Source organism: Triplophysa rosa, linkage group LG10 (assembly GCF_024868665.1).
Source record: "Triplophysa rosa linkage group LG10, Trosa_1v2, whole genome shotgun sequence".
Taxonomy (NCBI): domain Eukaryota; kingdom Metazoa; phylum Chordata; class Actinopteri; order Cypriniformes; family Nemacheilidae; genus Triplophysa; species Triplophysa rosa.
In genome coordinates, this window is record NC_079899.1 from 20,768,909 (window position 1) to 20,796,303 (window position 27,395).

Consider the following 27,395-nt stretch of genomic DNA (forward strand, 5'->3'; position numbering starts at 1 on the left):
TTAGAACCATAAATTGACCATAAAAGGATAAAGTGTGCCCAGCGTGATTCGCAGAGGGAAACGTCAATCACAGCTATAACGTACGTAACGCAAATGCAAAACATTTTATGTTTGTAATGTATCAATGTATTACCATTTATAATAATAAAGTAAATCCAAGCAATTTCTAATCGATAAATTATGCAACAGTATTGCAATACCCTTTAAAATAAAAATAGAAAAATATAATTTAAATCATTTTAAAAAATCAGCTGTGAGCATGTCATTTAATTTTCAACAGCTGATGTATTGTGTGTTGTGTTGTTGCACGCATGATAAATGAAACTTTTAAAAAATAATGACGTAATGGTTGTGATTGTTTCTTATTAGAAACCGCAACTTCTACAACTAGCCTACAAACACCAAGCAATCGTTGGCAGTTGTTTTATTCTTGCACAACAGACTAACTTAGCTGTTAGACTTGAGAAGAAAAAAATGTGTACAGACACAAAGATTGGGTACGTAACACATAAAAGAGGGAAGAATGATGTTGGGCATGTTCCATGCAGGTGCTTGTGTTAGATCTGTTTGATGCACATAAGATGATCTCTCTGTCCATTGAAGCAAAACTCTCCAGTAGATGGCAGACTTGTCTCTTTTTTCTGCAATGGATTTCAGACACTACAAACAGCAGATGACAAAACTTTTTTCAAATCTACAAGAGGGTTATTTGCAATTTATTTATCTGCTAAAATACAGGTCAATTCTCGGCTACATACAGCTCATTAAAATATATAACCATGCTAGTTACAGGTATTCTACAGTAAGTTATTTACATAGCACTGAATTGTATGTCCTAGAATACAATTTCATGTGTTTCACATACAGACAAGCTAAACAGAACATTGAATTTTATAAACAATTTAAACATCAAATCCTCATTCACAAAAGAAGCAGTGCATTTGAAAAAATAAGAGGAAAGTATCAGCATTTCAGATTCTTTTGTGCTTTAAAATGAGCAAATATAAAAAGTCAGTAGTTGTGTAGGTTAGATCTGTTTATAAAGGACACTTAATTTTTCAAAAATAGTTTTCATGAACGAGTCTTCCTACTATTAAGGTATTGTGTACATGAAATACTTTACAGCATAATTGAGACGATATATGTCATCTCACTTACAGAAGACACGTTTTTACTGTCCTAAATTCATTAGGTATCTTTTTCATTAGTCAATATGCAAATACACAATTATAAAAGGTCTATACGTAAATGCGTAATTATTTCCTTTTTCAAATGTTTGCTGCTCACTTAAATGAAGGACAAGTTAACACACTGCCAAAAGCCACCTGCTGCATCCAGGGTGAACAAAACCATCCAAAACGAATGTGATTTCAATCTAGCACTGTAACAGTGCTCTTATACATATACAATTGAATGAAAATTCCACATTAATCAATAACTTGATTGATTAAGGATTTCTGCAAAGCTCAGAAAAGGCTTTTATTTTAACAGACAATAAAAAGTATGGCTTATTGGATCACTGATTTTCGAAGAAAGAGCATTTGCGTGAATGCAGCAAGTATCTTTTGAGGCAGTTCTCATTTACACAGATAATACATCTGAATAACACAGAAAACTTAAAGAAGCATCATTTACTGCATTCGGATTTAACTAGAAACCTTCTGTTCATAAAACTTGTATAGAGATCTTATACACAGAAAACTGTGCTATATCTCATGTACATAAATGTACACAAAAAGATGCTGCCTGGTGGTCTCATGAAGTCTATGGAAGAGCATTAGACATTTTACATATAACTAAAAATAAGCAGAACTTTATTATTAATAATAAAAACCTCTAAATGAATTGTTTTATGCATGTGGTCTGCTTCAGTAATGATGAATCTACTGTGTTAAATGTTACGCTGGGTAAAAGGGTAGAGACAATGTAATTATTTAACATCCTCCAATCACCAACTACTGTACTTCATTAAAAATGCATGTGCTAAAGTCATATACTTGATGCATTTAGAAATAGTGATATTCCAGACTAAACTGACAGCACGCAATACTTCCATACTCAATATGAAAGATTGCACTGTATTTGCCCAGTTTATCTATTGCACCTATTCAGTATCCAGAACTTAAAATTGTACAAAAAAGGTACTAACAGTTCCAGTTCTTCTAATACAGCACTTTATCCTGTACACCTCATACATAATTAGCAGTACTGTAGGAAGGGCTGTATACAATTTTGTTATCTCAAAGCTTTGAGATCTCATTTACACTCAAAAGCATTGTATTGTGACTCCTTATGACATGTTCAGCCGGCTCGAACATTAAGAATTTTGACGTCATTTGCCTTACATTTGACAGACTACAAAAACACAAAGGAGGGCATAGAAAGTATTACACATGATTGTCAATCAGAATCTTAAAGTCTGAACAAAAGTCTGAACAAAATGACTGAATTTTAAGCTTATTAATATAAGCTGCCATTTACAGCATGCTGTCTTCAGAATGCAGAATTTATTTGTATAAAAAGTGTTTGTCAGAGTACATGTCTAGAACCTGAGCAAATGTTACTTAAAAACTTATTTTGCAGCTGTTGGTAATTACATAGATTAATCCTCTGATATTAACATTCATAATATGGAGTGACCGTTTTAGGAGTGAAATGTTTCAATTATGTGGAAGTGATTCCATGAGGCATTTAATCTAAGCGCTGTGTGTTTTATTTCTACAGCGGGAATAAAGGAATCCATTAAGCTGCCTTTTCTGAATACTTAGATGGTATGCAGATAAATAAATCGATTAACTTGTGCTTATTGTGAGACTTTTATTATATTCTACCTGTCCTGGTTGGAATGAAATGTCTCAACAGAATGCCGTGGGCTGAGAGGAGCTGGCAGTAGATGCAAATTTCTTCTGTGTAATCCAAAAGTTGCCCAGTTTCTAGACTGTCTGTTCCTCTCGTCGTATTCACAGATTTGTTTGTTTGTTCATGGCCCTGCTGGTCATTGACAGTGAGCTACAAAGGGCCTTTGAACTGGTTCCCAGAGAGATGTTGACGGATGGAGGGTTTCGATCCGGTAGCGTCACCGAGCTTACGCCAGACCACCTGAACACACAGAGACACACGGTTACACAACAACTCATAACACAGATCAGGGTTAGTCAACTGGCGGCCCACAGGCCAAATGTTGCCCGCCAATCATCTTAACCTGGCCCGCCTTAACATTTCAAATAAATGGAGAGACTTTAAGGACTGTGTGCTTGCACATCCTGAGACACCACATCTTTGAAAGTCCAAAATGCTGCTACATTCAAAACAAAAGTAATTTCCGCCGCTCATAATGATAAATTGACATCTAATAAAGCGATTTGATTGGTCTGTCCAAGAAACTTTTACAACTTCAGTTTCTTGCATAGACCAATTGGTTCGCTTAATAAGACGCCAGTTTAACGCCACAACGGGTAGGGATTACTTTTGTGCTGAATGCATTAGCGTTTTTGACATTTACTGTATTTAATTGACTTTCATTAATTCAACCAAATATCTTCACCTAAATCTTCTTGAAAAAACATAGGCCTATATAAAACCAAATACTGGATGCAATATTTGTGTGCATGTTTTAATATATGACCTATAAGTAAAAGCGACAAAAACAGTATAAAAGAAAATGCAGTAAATAACAGAAATACAAAATAACAGAAGAAATAAGGATATGTTAAAAAAAACTGGCCTGCACCGTATTTATACTTTTGGAATCTGGCCCTCAAAGAAAAGTAGTTGAAGACCCCTGACATAGATCCTCTTATGGGGGTAAGGGTTACAGGCAATTTATGACGTAAAAAGAAAGCAAGCACTTGCTGGTAAAACAGACCAATCTGGAACCATTCGCAGATGCATCAAAACCAGCTTGTGATGAGGCTAAATCAAATAACTTGTCACTCGCAAACTCCAGCCACTTAAGATTTTCTTTGTCCGTCTAAAATAAAATGATAGTCTATCACTATACAGGTGTGAAGTGATTGCAATGATTTTGACAGTATAATTTGTCCAAGAGCCATTCGTGATATCAAGACACTGAATTAAATTTGAACAAAACACACAAGTCTGCAAAGCACTATGTTTGTTTGGTTACGTCATTCAGGTCTCAAGCTGATGGAAACACAAGCCGGTTGTGAGAGCGTTGCAGATCACCCGGTCAAGCCGGCACCATTTCGGTGAAAAAGGAAGTACGTGCGGGAACAGAGAACAGGTCCGGGGTTCCCGGGGACCTTCGTACCTATCAAGGGCTGCACTGTTTTCAGTGATAGTTATTTTAATTGCGTAGACAACTGTGAGGTAAACACTTTGGGGTCGTTCGCCAAGGCCTCTCATTAAAATGGCCTGAAAGTGGGTCTCTGTTGTGAAACACTGAAACATTGTCCTCCATCAAAGCCATGGTAATTATACAAATTGACAAGCAAACAAACGGGGGGTGAGTGCATAAACTTACAGCCCCCTACTGTTTATCAGGGCTGTATAAATGGACGAGGAGCTTGTGAATCGTCTGATGCATATTGTACAGAAATGAAAAGACTTTGTTAGTCAGAAAAGCTCTACTCTGGACAACTGTCCACAGAAAATTCTGCAATTTACTTTTTTAATTCTATTACTATATATTGCTAAAAATCTTACCCCAAACTTAACCATGATTCATCACTATACATGTAAGTCCTGTTTATGTATGCTTCAAATGTATGTATTATTCTGGGGAAAGGAATTGGTCACGGAAAGAGGCAGATCGAAGAAGGTTGACTCACATTACACATCTCTCTAACAATTGCTTTCTCTTTCTCACTGAGATCCTCCTCATATTCCTCTGGGATTTTCCTATCCAGGTTCTCATGGACTTCCAATACCTGCAAAACAAATAAACAGAGAGCTAAGTAATATGCTTGGGATAGTGATGCAGTTCAGCCTGCTTCCCCTATTTACAGTGTACACTACTAAGAAGCTAATCATTTGCAGGTCACAAAGAATCCTCTAGGTGGCAGTCTTACTATCATCCACACATAGAGATACATGTAAACACTGCAGCAGTTCCCAAACTAAAGTAGTTGCTGTGAAAGGCTGGTCTTAAAACGCAAAAACAGACGTGCATCAGAATCTTACTTTCATGGCATGTACAACAGCCTCAGGTTTCTGTGCAGCAGGCAGGTATCCTGTGACAGGGGATGGCAGATCACCTCCGGGCATCCGTGTAGAGCCCTGCGGACAGAAACACACACATCAAGTAGGGTTCATGAGCGTCAGGGTTCATCTGACACAGTTTAAGTCATAGTTTTTGTATATAATTTTGAATGTCTAAAAATGTTTAATAAAATGTACATAGCTTTTCTCTGCGAAAGGTGACTACGTCACAGATGCTAAAATATAAAACGTTTTGATTTTTTTAGTACATTATTTCTATAGTTAGTTATTAATGGTAATGTCAATACAATCGCTCAAGTTAGTTTACTTTGCATTAACTAATTTTAACAGTTACAACGTTTGGTTTTAAAAATGTATCGCTAAATGATCAAATTAACATGAACTAAAATTAATAAATGCTGTAGAGGTATGGCTCATTGTTCATGTTAGCTAATGCAATAACTAATTGTTAAAGGAGCATTGTGGAGATTTTAGCGGCATCTAGTGGTAAAGTTGTGAATTGCAACCAACAGCCCACTCCACCCCTTCCTTTCGAAGCACTACAGCAACTGACAAAGGCATGCATGTCGTCACGTTTTCGCTTCTTTGCAGAAGGAAATAACATATTTAAAAAATGAGCTCTGTAGAGAAGTTTGTCTGTTTTGGGCTACTGTAGAAACAACATGGTGAATTCCATGTAAGGGGACCCGCGGTGTATGTAGATAGAAATAGCTCATTCTAATGTAACAAAAACATAACGCTTCATTATGTAAGATCTTCATACACCACTGAAGACATACTGTGGTTATGTTTATTATATTGCATTTCTGTTAATCAATCCTCCAAAAAATTTTCACTGGACCTTTAAAGTTTAATGTGTAAATCAACCTGTATTATATCACTTCTAGTGTGTATAAATACGTAGGAGTGTATATGTACAATACCTAACACTCCTATCAGAAATTTTGTTGACAAAATTATCATTCCAAGTCACACACATCTGACTTCACCCTCAACGCACACAAAACACACACACACACAAACAGACATTCATCATTGTCAACCATCACCATTGCTCATGCCGCTATCTCAGATTACCAGAACAGCACTGAATGCTGGGAAAAAAACATCAGCTATTTCTCTGAGTCAACCCAGGCTCGAAACGGGTTAAAGCATCTCATTATAACTCATCTCTGCTGTTACCCCTTCATGGGTACACATTAACAAAGAGCCCTTTCAGTGCGCAGGGTCTCTCGAGCCCCCTGTTTAGAAACAGCCTTTTGAGTCCCGCTCTACCGTTAAATCCACAACAATTGAGCTGGCATTTCAACACTGGGGTTGGGAGCAGACTCATGGTTAGATGCTGCGACTCGCTTTTGGCCTGGGAGAACACGACTATGATGTCCACTTGCAGTTGCCAGCATGCTTATTGAGGACCGGAGCCATGGGGACTTTACCCGAGCCGGGACTGACCCGAGTACGGCCCACTGTCATGCATCTGACTCAAACCTGTTTAGAGAAAGCCAGGAGTCCAATCATTTCTTCTGCACAGAATATTTTGCCATCGCATAAGTTGATGCCAATATCTAGAAGAGAAGTTGGTGGCCCATATGGCAGAGGCAATTATCTAAGTGACTTACAGTGCATTTAGGCTATTTTTCTTCACTTTTTTTACATTCATGTGAGTGTGTACTTGTATTCATTTCGGTGTGGGGACCAAATGTCTAATTCCAGTTGATTTTGACCTTGTGGGGACATTATTTTAGGTCCCCATGAGGGAAAACAGCTTATAAATTATACAGAATGATATTTATTGACAATGTAAAAATGCAGAAAGGTTTGTGTGAGGGTTTGGTTTAGGGGATAGAATATATCATAAGCCTGATATAAAATCAGTGGAAGTCTATGCTATGTCCCCATAAAACATGGAAAAGTGTGTGTGTGTATGTGTGGCCTTGTTTTTATATCCCGGTGAGGACCTAAACCTGAATACACACCAACTCATGGGGACTATTGTCAAAATTGAGGTCCCCATGGGCAAAAAAGCTTATAAATCGTACAGAACGATATTTTTTGAAAATCTAAAAATGCAAAATGTTTTGTGCGTGTGTATGAAAATAATGAATTGCACAAAATGATAAGAATTTAATTTATTAAGTTACAGGAACAAGTGAAGTTTTATATATATTAAATAATGTTTTATTTAATTTCTCATTTTTTCTATCTTAATGTATATTTGCATTATGTTTGCACCATGTGTACACTTTCTTCTGCACTAAGCTCCTGTCGCCAAGTCAAATTCCTTGTGTTTGTAAACATACTTGCCAATAAAGCTCCTTCTGATTCTGATTTAGAGGCAAATATCCTCCGTGTAAAAAGGCAAAAAGCCCCTCAGCACAAATCCAGCAAATCCTATGAAGCTGATTGTGGCGATAAAGAAAACCGCTGTCACACAATCCGTTGCTGTCAAAAAAAGGGGTTTAGAGATCTGTGCAGTGTTAATCTGCACTGCAGCGATCAATACAGCCAAATGTAATAAATAAGTCCTTTCAATGGCCTGAATAAATCCCAGATCAATACCGGGTATTCTAAAGAGGCTTTAAATGCCTCTCTAAACTTATATTGTGAATTCATCATCTATTTTAATCCACAAAGCACATTGATCACCTTATAAAACTGTAGTAGAATCTGATATGTAGCCTAAAACCAAACAAATCCTATAATCAGTCCACACACCACAAAATGTGTTCTAAATTTTAATGCACCAAATTAAAAAAGTTGATGGGAGTGGCTGCTCTCGAAGATCTGCTCCCCTCATCCCTCCTCAGGTAACCCAACAACCGCCAACCGATACGTTCTATCTATTCTTTCGCCTCTGCGCACCCCACTATTGTTTCAGCCGCACGCTGCTGCATAATTCAGCGCCGCAGTGAAAGTTCAAAGCCATGCTAATGAAGCAATGAGCGTGTAGCCTCTCTGTTACAAGGCGGTCTGCTTCTGCAAGTTAAAATAAGCCTCTGTAGCCTCTGAGGAAGACACCCGTGCCGCTCTTTAATTGATTTCTCCTTCCTGTGGAGGCTGCCCCTCATGCTCAAGTGGAACAGTTGTGCTGCTTTGGCCTGTCATGGCTGATTAGCAAAAGCAGAACGCTGCCAACCATCAGACTGCAGATGACCTTTCCTGAGGAGATGATGATGCTGATGATATCATAAAAGGAGAAAAGAGATATCCACCGATAGTGATGCACAATTTGAATTAATTTAATCAATGTAATATTTTGTAATAAATCAATTATTTAATAAATAACTAAATTAATTAATCAATAATTTGTCTTTTTAAAATAAAAGTATATTTAATATTAAACTAAAAATTATTAAATTAAATTAAATTTCTTCTAAAGATGGGTTCAAAGACATCAGTTCAGAGACAGAAAGATCACCAAACCGTTTATTTGGCCTTGGTTCTACACATGAAAATATTGTCAACGCTGTTATTATCACGCTGCAATACATTTCAAGCCTTGAGCATAAACGTGTTTGAAGTTCAAATTTATTTGCTAATAAGACTAGTTTGGCACGTGCCTCTGTTACAGATCCTCTAAAACATCAGGCACTATCCTAAACCCGGTTATTGACATTATTAAGATCTTTGGCTCTGGTTTGCTCTTGTGGTCAATTCTCATTTGGCAGCTGTTTGAGCAGCAGTTCAGCGTTTTTTAGAAAGAGCTGGAATTTCAATGTCTAATTATTGTTTAAATAAAATCTGCTCTAAATCTGCTTGATCTGAAAAATCCTGGTTTAGGTTTTGGGCTTCGATACAAAATAATGAGTTCAGGTCAGGCCTGCAATGAAAGACATGAAATTTCCTTTAGGAATACGTACGTTCTGTAACGTGTCCTGATACTGGGAAAGTGAGGTGAGCTGGGACTCTGAGTGGTACAGGGAAAGCCCTTTCCGAAGCGTCTTCAGATCTCCGATGTTCCCCTGCTGTGAAGGGAAAACATATATATACTGTATATATATATTTTAAATTGAGCAAAAACATAGGCCTACTGCAAAAAAACAAAAGGCAAAAATACATTAACCATAGTGATACTGACCCAACTCATTTAGATTTCTTATCTGGTCAAATAAGGTATCTGTACAACAATCCTCTTATAGTAATAATAACAAGACTGTATATTATTTTATGAAGACAATATAAATGGTTGCTATGTGGTTGCCAGGTTGATTTTATATTGCCCATTATAAAAGTATTACCACAGGTCCTTTTAACACAGCTTGAGGTATCAATAATTTCCTTAAATCCCTTATCCTAGGCAAAAGCAATATTGATGCTTCCCTTAGAAAGCAGAACTAATAAAATTTTAATACAAGGCAGATCCTTTGGCAAACCCCTTTTGATCAGAAGAACATAAACCAGCAACAATAAAACAGCTTTGGACTTTGGTGATGTTACTCTTCAGACATCAAACAAATTACCTCAGAGATTCCTTCAACATTACAGACATGAACATGGAAAAACAACCGTTATGTAGATCTCAATGAATGATGCCGAATTTGCTGCATTCAACATATCTGACATCATGATGCTGACAATCCTTGACAAAAATGTCTGCAAATGACAAATGGATGTTGGACGACACAAAATGGATAGATCATTTCCTGACTTGTGATTTGAGAAGGGGCAAAGGTAAAAGACAGCAAAGCGGAACATTCTGGACCCGAGGTAAAGTCAGACACGCTTCATAAATAATGACCTTAGAAATTTAGCCAAAAGACACCTGTCCTCAAAACTCTAACTGCTGAATATTTCATTGTCAGATGCCATAAAACACCTTCTAAACAAAAGAAGACCTCATGTAAGGTCTTCCCTATTTCATTTCATTCTAACACAGACATGAAGTGGAAGATGAATGAATTTCCTCCACAGTTACGCATCTGTGTGGACTTTCAGTACATTCATCCTTTCTTCTCAGTTCATTGCTGTGCAAACAGTCTGTGTTGTTTTATTTAGAGGGATTACCGGAGCCAAGTGAGGTTATGACCTTTTTTCAGGGAAAATGGACCATTACAAAAGTTTTGCTCCCGCAGCTTCATGTTATGATAGTACAGTTTGTTAGAAATGAAAGGTGCTTGATAAGGTGTTACAGGCAGTTGCTAGGTGTTTTTTAATAGCCCACATCAAAGGAGCACATCTTGATATTTTGATCTCTATAGATATGGCTAAAGTCCCTCCCTAAACGTCTATGTGGTTTCTTTTGCCGGTTTCATCGTCTTCCAGACCAAAAATCATAGCTTATGTGAAGGGCTGCAGAAAAACGTCTCAGTCTTTACTTTGGCACAAAAGAACTCAATCCAAAAGACACACAAAAGGCTTCAATGAAATGCATTCCCTTCGGCTGACAATGTTTTACTGAGCATGCAAAATTGAACACAGGTTTGACCCCATGAATGAGATCTTTGGCATGATTTTAAGTCGCTTGCAGGTAAGAACATTCTTTTCCTTTTAAGACCAAAGGAAACGTTATACAGCAAAACACAACTGCAAGCTTTCACTGTGCCATTTACAACCTGCTTGAGAAACAAGTGACAGTGTTATTGCAAAATCAATGTAAACCATTGTCATTTACTCCCATCAGCCATCCTTCAGCCAACAAACTAAAATAAGATATTGCCTTCGGTAACAAGAAAATTGCCTTTGATCAGCTATTCTTGAAGGTTATTAGACACAATAATACCCTTTATCTCCAGACAGTCATGGCATACAATATGGGTGCATATTTAGAGATATTTGTATAAAGAATTCCCTCACGCTCATCTTTTGAGGTAATAAAAGGAGAGCGAGACTCAATCCATCATCAGAGAAAGAACAATATAATTTGAAGAAATAACATTAGCATATCAAAGACAGGCATATGCAATTCAACTGACAGCAACTCTGCAATAACTGACAGCTTTGCGAGTTTTATATCTCTGTCTATTGAGCTGGACTCAGAAAATGGTGGATGAAATAAGTATGAGACAGAACATTATAGTGACAGATTTTTATCTTTGTCTCATAAAACAGTCCGAGCTCCATGGCATTTTCTTCAAAGGTCATAATACAATAATCAGAGTCTAATTTTATCATTAAGCTTTGGGATTCATTAGTTATACTTTAGGTCCACTAAATTTGCTGTATATATTGACTTTCTATGACTTTCTGAACTTCTGTTATTTGATTGATGAATATTGTGTGCAGTGCACCAAAGTTCAAAACCTTGTACTTAGGTTTGATACACACAAATGGTTGAAGAGAATACGGCCTCCATCTGGCGCCAATATGAGGTCTGCTCCCACAAGTCCACGTTCATTTTTAATTCGTAATCTACTGCCGATGGTGTGCTGTGTAAGGTGCACTGGGGATCATGCTTTAAAAATTCAGCACTTTTATTAAAATCCATTTAAAAGCACATTTAATAAATTGCCGCATTGCAACAAATGGCCAACAAGTACATCCAGGAAAAATTCTGTAGATGATTGCAAAAAAAATGTTACATGTTGAAAGTGAAGCAGATTTACTTTGTTTTTCAAGCATTTTTAGGCAAGAATATGCATGTTTTTCATTAGGTGTACTCTTTAAACTGTCAAATTACTAGAGGATTACAAAATTACCCCCGTCAACTCTCACCTGGGATAACAGCTGTTTGTTGTCATCCTCTAAAATCCGGACTTTAGTCTCAAGCTGGCGAATGTAGTTTGAAGACGAATCTGTGCAAATGAAAAAAAGAGAAATTTATTACAAAATTTGCATTAAATCTATATTAGATATATTCTCACATTCCTTTTATTTATGACTTGATCAATCTGAATGTGATCATGTATACCATTAAAATGAACTACATTTATAGTGGTCTCTGATTTTTCCTCTATATAATTTTTACGGCCCTGTACTGTATAAATCTTACCAAACATATGCATTCTAAACCATTTCACGGTGCAATTTCTCCAAACGTTATTTGGTGATCCTGGAATCTGAGTCATTTCAAAATCATGCTGTTTTCTATTAGGCTCTGACATACAATACTGCATCCCAGAATGCACTGCAACTACATTGAGTTAAATAAAAGACATCTGTCAAAGCAAAAGAATTCCTTTGTAAAGGAGGAACATTTAGCACAGTTCTCCTACACAATCGCACAAAAGCCGATACCATACTTTTAAAGAGATCATTAAGACAACAAAGAATTTAGAAAAGCTGCTTGTATTTAAACCATCCCATCTTTGTCTAAACAGCACTGGACGTCATAGAAACTAGACAGCACGACTACACAAACTGATTTCAAGTCTGTGTGGTAAAAGCCAATGAATCAGGCTACGAAGACATTACTAGAGTAACCCCCATTTGTGTGATAGGATGCATTCCCAGCATTCCTTTCATAACCTCTGGGTGTTGGAGAGTGCTATACTGAAGACATTCAAGTGGGTATCTATCTCTTACTTTTACATTGCCAAACTCTAAATATCTCTTACAAATACAACAAACCCCCAAATTGAAGAATAAACAAATAAATAAATAGGAAATTATTTTATTTTGTGAGATGAAAGAGACCAGGCAGCGATATAAGAGATAGGTATGCACCGATACCAAGCTCAAGAACTCGTACTCATATAGATACACCGATACCAAAGACTGATACCTCACGTGACATACCTGGCAGAACTGACAGAAATTTGTGCTTTAAAAGTTTGTGACAAGCACAAAAAAAATGTCTTTCTTCATAATGTGTTTTGAGGCAGAGTTATTAGTTTCAGTGTGTTGTGCTTGGAAAATTGCCACCTAACCAAAAAAATACAGGTACAGGCATCGGTATTGGTATCGGCGAGTACCAGAAAAAATATCGGTACTCGTAGTCGGTCTTTAAAAAATGGTATCGGAGCATCCCTAAAAAGAGATACAAAATTAGTACTACTGTATATAGGAAATTAGTTGCATGGGAAACTTATAGACAACTGTACACAGTTTATAAGTAATTATACAAGGGGCAAACTTCCGGTCTCTCTTGTGAAACCAATACGGAAGTGACTAAAACTGCAATTCATCAACTGGCCGCTAGAGGCTGGCTCCAAAACAGAGCAGAATTTCATTGAGCCCCAACTTTACAGCCTGGTACAAAAAATTATTTTGGTCTACATAGGTAATTTTACCCTTCATGACAACTGTGAGGAGGGTGATTTGTTTTTATAACTCACCCGTTTAACTTATATTAAGCCTTAAAATTCTGCAAAATAGTTGCGTGGCCACTTGAGTGACAAGTGGTTTCAGCCAACCGGGCGCCTCAGCTCTAACCACGTCCCGCCTCTTTGCCCATTTACGATTATCCGGGAGTGACGCGCGATGCCAAGATGGCGACGACCGGCTTCCCTATGTGGCACTCACTAAATCCTTGGTGTTTCGAGTCAGACGTGATCACCCAAACGTGTTTTTTCGTCAATTTTAACAATCATAGGTAGTTTAGATGGTTATTGTAAGGTTAGGGTTAGGGTGTGGGTTAGGGTAAAGGTTTCGTAAGACTTGAAACACCAAAGATTTAGTCAAAACCAACAAGCCACGCCCACGGATCTGACTCGAAACACCAAGGATTAAGTGAGTGCCTTCCCTATGTAGCGAATGCTAAATAGTCCACTGCGGTAGAAGTGAATGAAAATGAGTGAACAATTTCGGACACTGACGTAATCGCGGACCTCGTCAAAACGCTAATATTACACCTGTGTGGCTTTATAGATTGTTTTGTAAAATGGTAAAGTTCATTTTTACATAATTTGTCACGTTTATTGTATTCGTTTTTAATAAAGAGAACAAAACAAATGTTTGCCACGTTTATTTACTATTTACATACTATTACGTTTAAAAAAATACTTAATATTTTTAAAGTACAACACTGCTATATATAACATTCATTTAATCTCAAAAGTAGAAAATAACTGTCAACAAGAACAAACATAAGTGTATAAACGTACGTTATTAACGGTCACTCTTCTGCAGCTGATTCTAATCAGACGGTTGATTCGCGTTGTATCATGGGAAATATGAGTGAGCGAGTGTACATCGAATGTACACTCAAAATCAGAATGCATTGTGGGTAAAAGGTAGTGAAACAATGTAGGGAATGAGTTATTTACTCAAAATTCGGACAACACTACAAAATGGCGGACACCCGATACAGTGCACTATATAGGAGATAGGGGGGCGAATTCAGACAGCTTATGTAATTATACCAAAACGAACTAGCCAATAAAGTATAAGCATTCCAGAGAGCTTTGTAGTCTATCACAAAAGTTTCTTTGTATTTAAATCCTTGCATAGTATATAATGTAGAACATGTTTTTGTGTTTAAACAAGCATAAGGTAGTACAATTTCCAAGAAAAACATGGCAATATCAATGTGATAAGACTAAAAAGAATAGGTCTTTGGAGGTATGCGTCTCACGTACACAAACACATGTTGGCATAAGGATGGCATGAGGAATGTGTGATATGTGCTGACAGATCATGTCAAGAGGGCCTTTGATGATATCAGCTCAAATAAGCATCAAAATCTCTTGTTTTATTTTCCTTTCACCGTCTTCCTTCTCAGTTAAACTTAACATCTCATTGCCACACCTGTTTCACTCTCATACCCTCAGAAGCGAATAACGGGCATCCAACTGAGAGCATCAGTCAAGGATGAACCTGATCCTTTGAATCAAGATTTAAAGCTTTCTCTTATGTGCCCTTTGACCCCAATAAACCACATAGGGTCACCGGTCCTCATTGTCCACGGATAAACCAGCTCATGCTTTCCCACAACATTTTATATTTTCCAATCCAGTGAGATTGACGATCAAAAACCTTTTTCACCACCAGGTGTCACTGCAGCCTCCAACATGCTTACAATAAGTCTGATGCCCCTGATGACAAACAAACGGCACTTTTATTTCTCATTCATCTCTTGTTTTCAAAAACAAAGCATGCAGACAGTAACGTAAAAGCTACTCTAAAATAACTTAATGTGGGACGGATACATGAATACGAACCCAGCCGATCCGTAATGGGCCGGAGCAGTAAACAGACGTCCTGCCTATCTAATCCTCTTTACCTTCCCCGTGAACCTTTAATCTAACTACAGTAAATCACCTGACACACAGCCAAGCTGATTAGAGAAGCTGTCTGCAAAGCCTGGCCGGTTCTGCCATGTATCCCCCCTCCCGAGCCACCCTCCTTCGATCCAGCTCCAGCGTTCCCAACCGCTGACGGGAGCACGAGCGGATCATTACACTCCCTCCAGCTCCATTCACAGCCGGACACAGTCTTTCATCTTCGCAGGTCTGCAATACAGCAGGAACTCTTTGTACGTGTGAGAGAAATGCTTTTCTACACCCCTCTCACTGGGGTTTTGTTAGCTAACCCACAGGAATGAGGTATACGCCCCGATACGAATACATCCATTATCAAGGTCAAGAGTTAGCCACGAACTGTGCAAACGTCTGGCCATTGTCAGTCGCAGGAAACCAAGAGGATTATAAAAGGAACTAGCCTCTTTTACGCACGCGTACCTGCTTACAGACATAAAGACATGAAAGGATAAAAATACACTCCTCCAGGTTATCTGACGGAATTTGACAGGCGACATGAGAACAATTGTGGAGAGCGTGAGAGCCCCGCCCACCTCTAGCGGCACATGGAGCGCAGATCTCAGCAACAGAGCGCGCTATCGTGCTGGCATTGCCACTCTCGTCTCAGGGTACGCTCAATTTAATTGGAGAGACACTGTGATGTATTGCCTTAGAGAAAGTGTCCCGTCTGTCTTGTTTGATCTTGTCATGATAGTGACCCACTTGCACGTGTCGTTTTTACCCTTTTTACAATAAATAACACGGTGAAGTGGTTTAGTGGTTAATCCATAAACTGATGGGTTTTCGTAGTCAATGTGGATTAGAATTTGGCATGCCACATTGTCAGTTCTGTCTCCCTCTGTTTTCTGATTTTTTTTCTCATTCCCCACCTCTATCCACAGAATGATTTAGGGACGACCAATATAAAAAAACGAAATTTTAGAAAACAGAGTAACTATCAATGAAAACATTGGCCAAGTGATAGATTCTAGCTGCCTAGAAACTTCTAAATGTTGGGAAAAAAAACATAAGCGTGCAATGACCAAGCGGACCTCAAAGGCAGATTACTCTGCAAGGACTTTGATCTCCAGCACACATTCGTTACATAAGTCATGTAACTCATAGACTTGTGTTGTCTGTTAACAATAAAGCTATTACGGTAACTCTACCGGGTGTAGACGAGGCGTTTCTGCTTTTCTAATCCTTGGTTTTGACATGCCACCCAGGTAGGTTGACTTCTGGAATTCATAAAAAGCTCATTAGCCTTTCCAGTTGACCCCAGATTCAATTCATACATAAAGTAACTCTACAATAACAAATCCACTCCCCCCACCCTCCATGGGTGCGCAGTCCCAAAGCAGCATAAAGAAATAAGCTTTGGTAGGACGAAGGCCCAGGAATGATTTCAATTACTGCAAGATGTGAAAGTGGAGCTGGCCAAACAGTACAGCATTGTTCCGCACCACTCGGGACTATCTTGCTGGTGTTAAGCATTTCCCCATGAAACCTGATGAGGGTTTATATTCGGGGGCCTGGATACAGTTCACCCCACAATGAGAACATGACTCCTTGCAGCACGAGTTAAGGAGACAAATACAGACGCGAATGGCCCAAAGTTAACTAGTCTGTGTTTAATTTACATTAATATTAATTTATATGATTTTTAAACTAAATGAAAACTACCAGAAATTAAGTTTGGGCCACATAACGTTTGTTTATGTTGCTGCAGAAAACGGCTATAGTTGTGTTTAAAATCTTTAATAAATGTTATTCCGAAATGTCATTCAAACTTTTTTTACATGTATGTAAATCTTAAAATCGGTGACATCACATAATCTCAGAAACATGTGTCCTTCTGACCAGATAAGCATTAACTAGAGATACTGTGTTCTGTAGGTCTCATAAACCACATAACTCACAACACCTCGGCCATAAATGAGATAAGATTCTGAGAAAACGCTTCCTAGCTCTGTTTAAAAATAAGGAATAGAATAAAAAAGCCATTTAGTCAATGAGGCCGACCAAACTACAGCAACGTACAAAGCGATTCCCTCTATAAGGCAATCATTTAACCGGTCTGCTTCCTGTAAAACAACCTTGGCACCAGGAGACAGTGTCAGGAAGCTCTGAAGCAGGTATGCGGTTCAGATTGCGCAAGCTCAGCGGGTAGCGGAGCTCACACATTAACACGAGATGTGCTGATTTCACTCATTAACTGTGTTATGAAACAGGCTCCTGTCCTGAGCTCGAGGACACGTCTGCAGCATTGCTGTCACGGAGAAGCTCCTGCCGTGAGATGCAATGACAGAAATGAAACTACAGGGACTTTAAAACACAGTAATGCCATGTCCAGACTAATACTGTCTAATATTGCATAACAACATAAACAGTGTTACATTTGAGTTCGATGCCTGTGTGATTTTAGAAGATCACTAGGTTTTGAAACACAGTCATGGTGACCTTATTATCGGGACAATTCCAGGAAGAAGGAAACGAAAGGTAAAAACTTGATGGGGAAATAATTATTTTAAAACCATCTATCCCTTCATGCATTCAACTCTTCATTTTACTATGTCTTTAGTCACACAAACAGGTTATCAAACTATGATTAGGACATACCAGCTAGGACATACTGTATCACATCTGAGGAAACACAAGATGCTTTCTGTACATGTGGTGCGGACGCAGCATGTGTCAGTGAGTGACAGAGTGCGTGCATGCATGAAGTGGCCCACGGGTGCATTTGAATGTCAACAAATGCTTTTCCTGTAACCTCAATGGGGTCTGCAGTCTAAACTGCCAGAGGCAGAGGGAAGAGGGGGGCGTGAGGGGCGGAAGATAAAAAAGAGTGAGAAATGACAATACAGAAGAGCAAGGAGGGAAAGAGAGGAAATGCGTTCATGTGTCCGTCCGCACGCGGCTTCGTGTGGAAACGGTACGGTCACATGAAATCTGTGCTCGCTGTGCTGAGAGCAGGGGGCATCACACAGCAACAAGGATGTGAGTCAGTGCCCCACGCCACTTACACAAACATCATGCACGCTGCCTTGGCAACCACGCCGCGGCCCTCGTGAACAACACACATCCTTAGACGCTCGGTTGAGAGAATCCAGAATAGTGCAGTGCTACACGACGGCCCATGCATTCTTAATAACCATAGAGGGAAAGAGATACAAAAACTTAATAGAGAAGAACTGATGTAAATGATGAAAAAAGACGCATGCCATTTCAAACCTCTGACTTTCTTTATTCTGCAAAACACAACTGCAGATATTTTTAAGAATATTAGTAACCGAACAACCTACTGACTTCTATTGTATGGACGCAAACCATTGTTCCATAAAGGAAGAGTCAAATGCAGTACAGTATTGGTTTTCAACATAAGGGTGAATAAAGTTTTTTTTTGCAAAACCACACCTTTAAGCCCCTTTCACACAAAGAATGATAACCATAAGCCTCTACACCAATGAACTATAACATTGTCTAAAATTTTGTGACTTTCTAAGCTTTCCAAGCCCTTTAAATGTAAATGGATTTTGATTGGCTGTTCATTATATAGACAAAAATCCATCTGAAAGTAATCCCAGTGATATTGTTCATCTGTATCTTTTAAACTTCATAGTCATAGTTATCGTTCTTGACGTAAACAGACCTTAAAACAGTCGTTCTCAAACTTTTTCACTGTATGGCCCCTTTGTGTAGTGTGCATCGCTTGGTGGCCACCCAAATAAAGACTCATGATCTTAAACGTAGAAGTTTAATTAAACCAAAAACCTATTCAATTATACACTTCTTTTGGTTGGTGGTCTTATTTTCCTGATGTTTAATTGCACAAAAATTATGATAAATGTCTATATTTCATAACATGCCACAAAAATTGTGGCCCCCTGGATCCATCTTGGGGCCCCCCAGGGGTCCACTGCCCCCAGTTTGAGAACCACTGCCTTAAAACATTAATTTGTAATTTCATGCATCCTTCCTTTTTGAGGAATCAAAACACCGGAGAAAAAATATCACATCTACCCACAAACACACATACAAAATGTCCCCTTTTTTATGTCCTATTTTTAGTATCATAATGCAAATCATTAAATGATAAATCACTCTTTTCTAGACTAAAGAATATCATTTTCTATGTCCCACTGGTAGAAAAAGCAAAACTCCATTAGAAAACAGCGGGCAACAAAAGTAATGCAAAAAACAATACATAACCATTAAGCAGTTTTTTAAAGACTCCTCTGCCCACTGTGCTGAGCTTCAAATTGATGAGTTTTACATTGTAGGAGGGCAGAAGTCACTTTAAATGCACAGTTGCCAAGTCGTTTCAGATGGACTACAGCCATTTTCCCCACTGCGTTTTTCCAGCAGGCTCTGAATGCTATAATCATCTTATATCTTAAAATCTGTAGATTAGCAGAGGAGCATATGCTCACTGTCCCACTGAATGTCTCTCTATCTCTCCCCTGCTCAAGTCTTGGTGTTTTGCCCCCTTTCTCCATCTCAAACTCAATGTTTGTCTTTTTAAAGAGGTGTAAATTGCCTAGAGGTCATCTGTTTGGTTAACCAAACTCATAACAGTGAATCATGCTGTGTGCCAATTGCGATGTCTGTTTACCTTCTGCTAATTGTCACCACGAGTTTTGCGATCGACTTTGAAAAATACACAAGAGTAAATGTGCCTAGTCTGTATGTGCCATATTATTGGCTTTTCTATTCCAGCGGTCATTCATGTAAAGGCTTTTAAATCCCCACAGGGAAGGAAAGCTCTTAATGGTGGTGAAGAAAAGCAGAGCATGTCTCCAGTCGGCACTCTGGGGAGGGGCCATCACAAGATCTGCTGACACCTCGTTTCCCATGACTGTGAATGGATAAGATGCTCAGAACGGAGTATGAACACACTGCATGCTATGTGCAAAAAAAAGTTTTGTAACAATTGTGTGAAACAGAAATTACAGTAGTTTCTGAATTATTCCGCATTGTAAATGGATAAATTAGGTTCAGTGCCGTGCACCCAATGTGCTCAAAATTTTGCAGTACACTACACATTTGAGCAAATGCATATCGTCTAGGGATTCCATGCATACAGAATATATGCATACTATGCACTTTATACGTACCGCATGCTGCAGTCCTGTAGGAATAGCATGTTAGTATGTTACCTGGCTGCTTACATTAACTAATTCATTGCTCTCTTTTGTCTTCATCATGATCACAAAGAACAATATAACGCCAAAGGAACATGCCATAAATCAATCCGTGGCGTTATTTTCTTCCAGATAGACTTTAAGAACTATTTGTTTTGTTTGTGTTTCCATATGTACTACTTTCAGTGACATAATGGTTTATAACCCTTGTTCATGTTTTACATGTTAAACTGTGTCTGGACATACAGTACTACATGTGATAAACTGTCGAACACGCCTTATGAAAATATGGAGGCAAAGTTCAAGTCCAGTTAAATGTGTGTGAAACCAACAGTGTTTTAAAGAATCTCCACGGTGATATAATCTTGATAAAGATCATGGCAAGTAATCGTGATTCAGCCATATGTTTATCTTTAAAACATTTTTTGGATATGTACGGTGTGCACAGCCGTGGATAAGATTAAGAGACCATTCTGAATTTTAAGTTAATCATTCCAGTCCAGTGTCTGTTGAATTTCAATAAAATCAAACCTCAGGAGAGACATTAAGTCATCACACAGCAATAACTGACAGCATGACAAGACACATGAAGACTGTGATAAAAATCGAGGTTATCACATGAAAAATAACTTTTATTTGAAATATGGAAAAAATGTTGTAAGCAGTGTTGGGGAAGTTACTCTGAAAAAGTAATGAATTACTAGTTACTAATTACATATTCAGTAGTGTAATTAGATTACTGTACACATTACTCTCTCCAAAAAGTATTTAATTACTTATTACTCATTACTTTCTATATCCTATATATCAACCTTGATTAGTTAAGAAGTGATTCAAGGATAGACATGAAACGGCTCTTTTAATTCATTCAAATAAATGATATAAAACTACATAAAGTAGTACAAGTATTACGAATGTGAGAATTGTACTTTAAAGCACGGATTTTAAAGATTGACTTTGAATTTTGATATCAATTTCACTATTGCACACACATATATTACACAAAGTATTTAGTTTAATTACATCAGAAGTAACTGTAATTAAATTACAGAAAAAAATTGAGTAATCCCTTACTTTACTTTTTCAAGGGGAAAGCAATTAAATTACAGTAACTAATTACTTAGTAACTAGTTACACCCAACACTGGTTGTAAGTAGTTCACAGAATAAAACTCAAATGATCCTTTTACCTAAACACACACCTATAAAAAGTAAATTCAGAAAAACTGTAAATCGTTTTGAAATGGTTTCTTAATTTTTCCACGGCTGTATAGACACCTTTACTGTTAGTAAACATTGTGACGCGTTTTTGTGGGTGGAGCTTAGCTGGAGGCAGAAAGATCCCACTGACCGCATTTCTAATGCTAGATAGCACGTTTTGTTTGCTTGCTTTTTGACAATGACTAGAAAAAATCGGATTAAGTTTTAACATTTAAGGTCACTCACTGTCTAGGACCGCGATTGTTTTTGAAAAAGTTAACTTTAACGCCATGAACCTGGCCTAACTGAAAGGATTACCTCCAGTTAAAGTACACCTATTACAACCACCAGACAGAGAAACCAAGCGTGTATAGTAAAGATAACCTGAGAGCGTTTAAATCTAAAGATGCCTGCCTGTACTAACAGTGGCAAACGTTAGCAAATGCATTTACTTGAACAGAAACCTGATATGAGCATTCTCAATGTTCCCTCTCCCTTTATATTAATGCACTTGTGACAACTAAAGAAAAAGAGATAAATTAAAACAGACAAATAGTTTCCTTTATGTTTAGTTTCTGACCGATAGTTGCTAGTTGGATAACTAACAAAGTTAGCGAGCATACCCTATGAGTTCAAAAGCTAACGCTAACTTACGTTAAAAATAACATTGTTCCCCAGTTTCTGATTTGGGCATACGTGAGATATTTTTAGACACATACCCAAATCATAATCCACACCAACAAAAGACAGTAGCTTTTTAATCTTAAGTGTTATGAAGTGAAACGCGAGCATTTTTTCGGTTCAGTCCACTAGTTTTATTGTGTTTAACTACCGCTGTCGTCCGTGTTTTTGTTTGGCAGTGGCAGCAGGTATGTGTTAAAATATCAAATTGGAGACTGTATTCTGTCGATTGTGGCACTAAACAACACAACAAGATGATATTTTAAACTCCTTATGTAGCCGAATCTGTGCTGGTTTGTATTGGCCACCTCCAGTTTTCCCTTTGTTTTACCTCCAGCTAGAGCGGTGACGTAGCGTGACGTCGGCGAGAAAGGGGTCTATTGTCAGCATTAGAGTCAGGAGAGGGCTTTTAGGGTCTCCCAGCCTGATGCAGTCGAGACTTTGCTCGATTCAAAAATAGAGCACTGAATAAGCGGGTGACGGAGCGCGGATCCGAGAAACGCGTGGGGAAGATAAACTGCATACCGAGGTATTGATAAGAATGTATCCTAGCAACAAGCCCCACTGTTTGACTAAAGGGCCTGACGCTGCTTTAGTTATTACACCTCCAGCCTCTGCCAAATGAGCTTTCCCTTTCTCTTTCCTTCTTTCAATAGCTCTCGTCTTTTCACTCGAAGTCTTTCACACACATACTTATAAAACACACACTCACTCACATATGCATTTAGCATGTACGGACTGCGGTTCTACTTGCGCTACAAGAAAAAGCATTATTTCAATATATAGGCTAAATGACAGTATGCAATTTTAATCTGTGCTTTACGCATGATTTATATGTCTACGTGACTCACTGTTTGCCTGAACTCTGTCTTATCCTGAATAATCACATGATGGGCAAACGGGTCACACCTATATTTAAGGTGGCATTTTATGAAGCAATATTACAGAGCACACTGAAAACATCAGATGATATGGATTTTATGAATTCTTCCTGTATGACAAAGTGTTTGCTGAAGGATGAGTAGGGCATACGTTTAAAAAAATAAACACTTATAGGGATAGTACACACAATTTTAAATTCTTTCACCATTTATTCACCCTCATGTCATTCCAATCCTGTGTGACTTTCTTCTGAGGAATACACAAGAAGATATTTTGAAGCTAGTAAAGAAACAATATTGGGTCACAATTGACTTACATGGACACAAAACCATTAAGACCTTTCTCAAAATATATTCTTTTGTGTTCCACGGAAGAAAAAAAGTCATACAGGTTTTGAATGACATAAGATTGAATTAATGATGATAACAGATTTTAGGTGAACTTTTCCTTCAAAGCAAAACTGCAACAAACCGGTTTTTATCAAAAACAAGCTTTCACCTGAATAGCTATGACAGATTTAGCTATGAAAGATTTAACTTTCCACAAGTTAAACTGTATTTGGCAACTTTACAACGATGAACCATAAAAACACTGTTCAACAGAGAACATCTCAACAATGTTTATGTAAACAAAGATACTCCCTTTACAATAAAAAATGGAAGTAACAAAGACAAGAATGACACAGAGGCAACATATACATGTAACGTGCTATTTTCTCTCCCACAGAGTATAAAATATCCCCCTCAAGGTTATGATCTGTAATTCAAACTGGCATGTGAGATATCTCAGTCGCCCCACCCTCGGATAAATCCTTCTAAACACTACTTTACAACTCATTCATAAGGACTGTGTTCAGTGTGGGAAATCAATGTATATTAAAATTCCTCAAGGACAGGTGTGCTGATGACTGTCATTTCCAATTACTTCATCTGCTTATTCAGTCTGACATCACACACTAACGCTTCCGGGTCCAAACGCCCTATCAGACCTAAAGCGTCTGAACAAACAATACTAATATACACTTGCGTGGTGTATAAAACTACTTATTCTCAGATGGCCATGAATCAATAAAATATTGGTGTCTGTGATGCCATGGGTCTTGAGGCTGTCTAGTGCAGTGGTTCTCAAACTTTTTTGTTGTAAGGCCCCCTTTGTGTAGAGTGCATTGCTTTGCAGACCCCCAAATAAAGACTTATAATCTTAAACTTAAAATTTTTATTAAACCAAGAAAATATTCAGTTAAACAATGCTAAAACATCAATTCTTTTGGTTGGTGGCGTTGTTTTTCTGATGTTTGATTGCACAAAATTTATGACAAATATCTATATTTCTAAAATGCCACAAAATCTGTGGCCCCCTGGAACCATCTTGGGGCCCCCGAGGAGGCCACGGTCCCCAGTTTGAGAACCACTGGTCTAGTGTACACCATGAGTTTATAAAAGCCTAGCTTTAATGTGTGATATAAATAAAAATAAATAGTGATCATAAGCAACTCTGTGGTCTCAAATAAGGTATTCAAGCACTATTATTATTGCGAAAACCTGCCAAACCTCAAATCCTTTCCTAGGCTTCCATGAAGAAATATCTTAAAGCCAAAGCGTGCAGATAAACTTCTCATCTAATCTTCCACCAGACACAGTGGAGAAACAAATGAGATAGTGGAATAGAGACATGCAACTGGAATCAAAAGTAAAAAAGGAATGCAACAGGAAGTCAAGAACAAGATCGAAGATGCTCCATGCCACAGTTAGGAGCTCTAAGACCCCAACAGGGTGACGTTATGACTCTATTCAATCACTGGACTCTTGTCCCTTTGTGCTTTGAACAATAGATGGCCCAGCCTGACACAGGGCGCACAAGCTCCCACCCCCTCCAGACAGTGGCAGGGGTCCAACAGTCTTATTCCCCCCTAACGTCTAAAATAGAGTCAACACAGAAAGATAAGAATGAAAAAGCTCCAGACTTCCCGGGAAGAGTTTAAACCTGGTGAGATTATCTGATCTGTCAACATTTGTGTTATGGTGTGAATTTCAATAATCTGTGAGAACAGGACGAGACATTTAAGCAAAGAAAAGATGAGTGCTACACAAAGACAAGAAGCTACAAGTTAGCCTTAAGCATTTTTTTCGCAACGATGTTGCTACTGAATGCCAAAATAAATATAGTATAAGCCATAAGGTATCAGACAACGTATAAATGTAAATTAAATGTAACTGTAGTTGCACAATATGTGTGTTCGAACAAAAAGGAATAAATACACTGTTTGAAAAAAACATTATCTAAAAACTCATAGGACTCATCCGACCGGAATCATTCACGCTCGGCTCGTTTCCTCCAGCAGTAACAAGCCAAGACAAGGAAACTGAGTCAACAAGATCAGTTCAACAGGGCTGAAAGCTGAGCTTACTATTGAAATCAATGAGTGCTTTAGAACGCAAGCTGCTCTCAGGACAACACTGACCTATTTCATAGCTGGCATAAAAAAGTGGCTCCATTAGAGAAACATAAGCAATCCGAGCTATTACCAATGGAAATATTTGATATCTTAAAGGGATAGTTCATCCAAAAATGAAAACTCTGTCATCATTTACTCACGTTCTTGTAATTTCATACCTGTATAAATTACTTTGTTCCGATGAACACAAAGAAAGATATTTGGAAGAATGTTAGTATTTTTCAGTTCCGGGACATCATTGACTACCATAGTAGGAAGAATTAAATGGTGGTCAAAGGTGCCCGAGAACTCTTTGTTTTCCTTAATTCTTCAAAATATCTATGGTAGTGGATGATGTCCCAGAACCGAAAATTGCTAACATTCTTCCAAATATCTTTCTCTGTAGAAAGAAATGTAGACAGGTTTGAAACAACCTGAGGGTGAGTAAATGATGACAGATTTTTCATTTTTGGATGAACTACCCCTTTAAAAGACTGTTCACCCAAAAGTACTGTTAAAGTATTGTTTACTCATCCTCAGGTAGCTTTAAGCACATACTAATGTTTAGTTTCATGGAGCACAAAATGGGATCCTCCGCCAATTAACATAATGTGCAGTTACATATCTTTCTCCTTTATAAAAGTGAACTATATACATTGTAAAAATGCGCAAGCATGAATAATGTATATTTGTCTTTTCCGAACTGAAAGCTATTGTTTAGCTTTATAAATCTAGTAAAAAGGCATTTTTGTGCTTTGTTTTAGTCAGTTTTGGAGCAAACTATATAAACTACATACTTTGCATAAACAAGAGGCGAAATAGTTACATCTAGTTTATTTTGAACAACATAAGGGTGAATAGATGCTGATTAAATTACATTATTTTAAACACATGGCTCTAATGCAAAATTGCTTTATCCTTTTGGATAAAAGCTTTTGCTGAATAAGTAAATAATGCAATGCAAACATAAATCTGAACTATCCCTTTCAATCTTTTAAATATAAGTAAATCTCTTCAAATGCCACAGGCTGGCTGCATTCCCCCTTCTGTGCTCTGGAACCCAAACACATCTCACCCCGGGTGCCCTCGACTGTTCTCACCCACTCTCTCTGAAGAAAAACAGCTTTGCCCCCCTCCATCTCTGCAGGATCAATCAACCAGCTAATAATTACTGTTGCTATGGCGTTCCACACCCACCCCCGAGCTCTGAGCAAAACCAGTGCTGACACCCGTGCCGTGACCCCCTTTCCATCCACTGCCTTCATATTTTCCATATGGGACAGCAGGGCTGGGTGTACAATGAGAAAGGCAAATTTGGGAAGCACAGAACCGATAAAAAAACAATACAAGACTTCAAGAAAAGAAAATCATTTCGTGGGTTATTTCATTTATTCTGGACAGACAGGCTTCAGTGGGCAGAAATGACAGACTCATGTAGGCATGTGTAAATCTATGTACCTTCATTACATCTGTTCAATCGTTTGACGGAGTTAATAAGTTCATCAAATGCTGATGGCTTGTTTCTGTCTCCAAAATACATCAGCCCTTCAGCAGTATTCTCGCACTAACAATGTGAAACTTCCACTATTGTTTTCAAGGAATGTTGATACTCCTGACAGCCGACTGTTTTAAAATAGGGGATCATTTTTGTTCTATATAAGAGAACATGTCAAAAGAATGTAAATGCCCTGTCAGAATTATGAGAACTAAACGTTCAAAATGACTATACGAAACAACAAGAAATATTCACTGTTTACAT

General features: G+C 38.0%; 1 protein-coding gene across 1 annotated transcript in view; it reads right to left on the reverse strand.

Moving 5' to 3' along the window:
• Window positions 1-419: 419 nt before the first annotated feature.
• Window positions 420-27,395, reverse strand: part of ccdc85ca (coiled-coil domain containing 85C, a) — a 32,221-nt gene continuing 5,245 nt past the window's right edge. The window contains exons 2-6 of the mRNA XM_057344671.1: window positions 11,833-11,912; window positions 9,042-9,146; window positions 5,143-5,238; window positions 4,791-4,889; window positions 420-3,099 (exon numbers count right to left, since the gene is read on the reverse strand). Coding sequence (XP_057200654.1) covers window positions 3,010-3,099; window positions 4,791-4,889; window positions 5,143-5,238; window positions 9,042-9,146; window positions 11,833-11,912 — 470 coding nt within the window. The 3' untranslated portion in view covers window positions 420-3,009. The remainder of the gene's footprint in view (window positions 3,100-4,790; window positions 4,890-5,142; window positions 5,239-9,041; window positions 9,147-11,832; window positions 11,913-27,395) is intronic.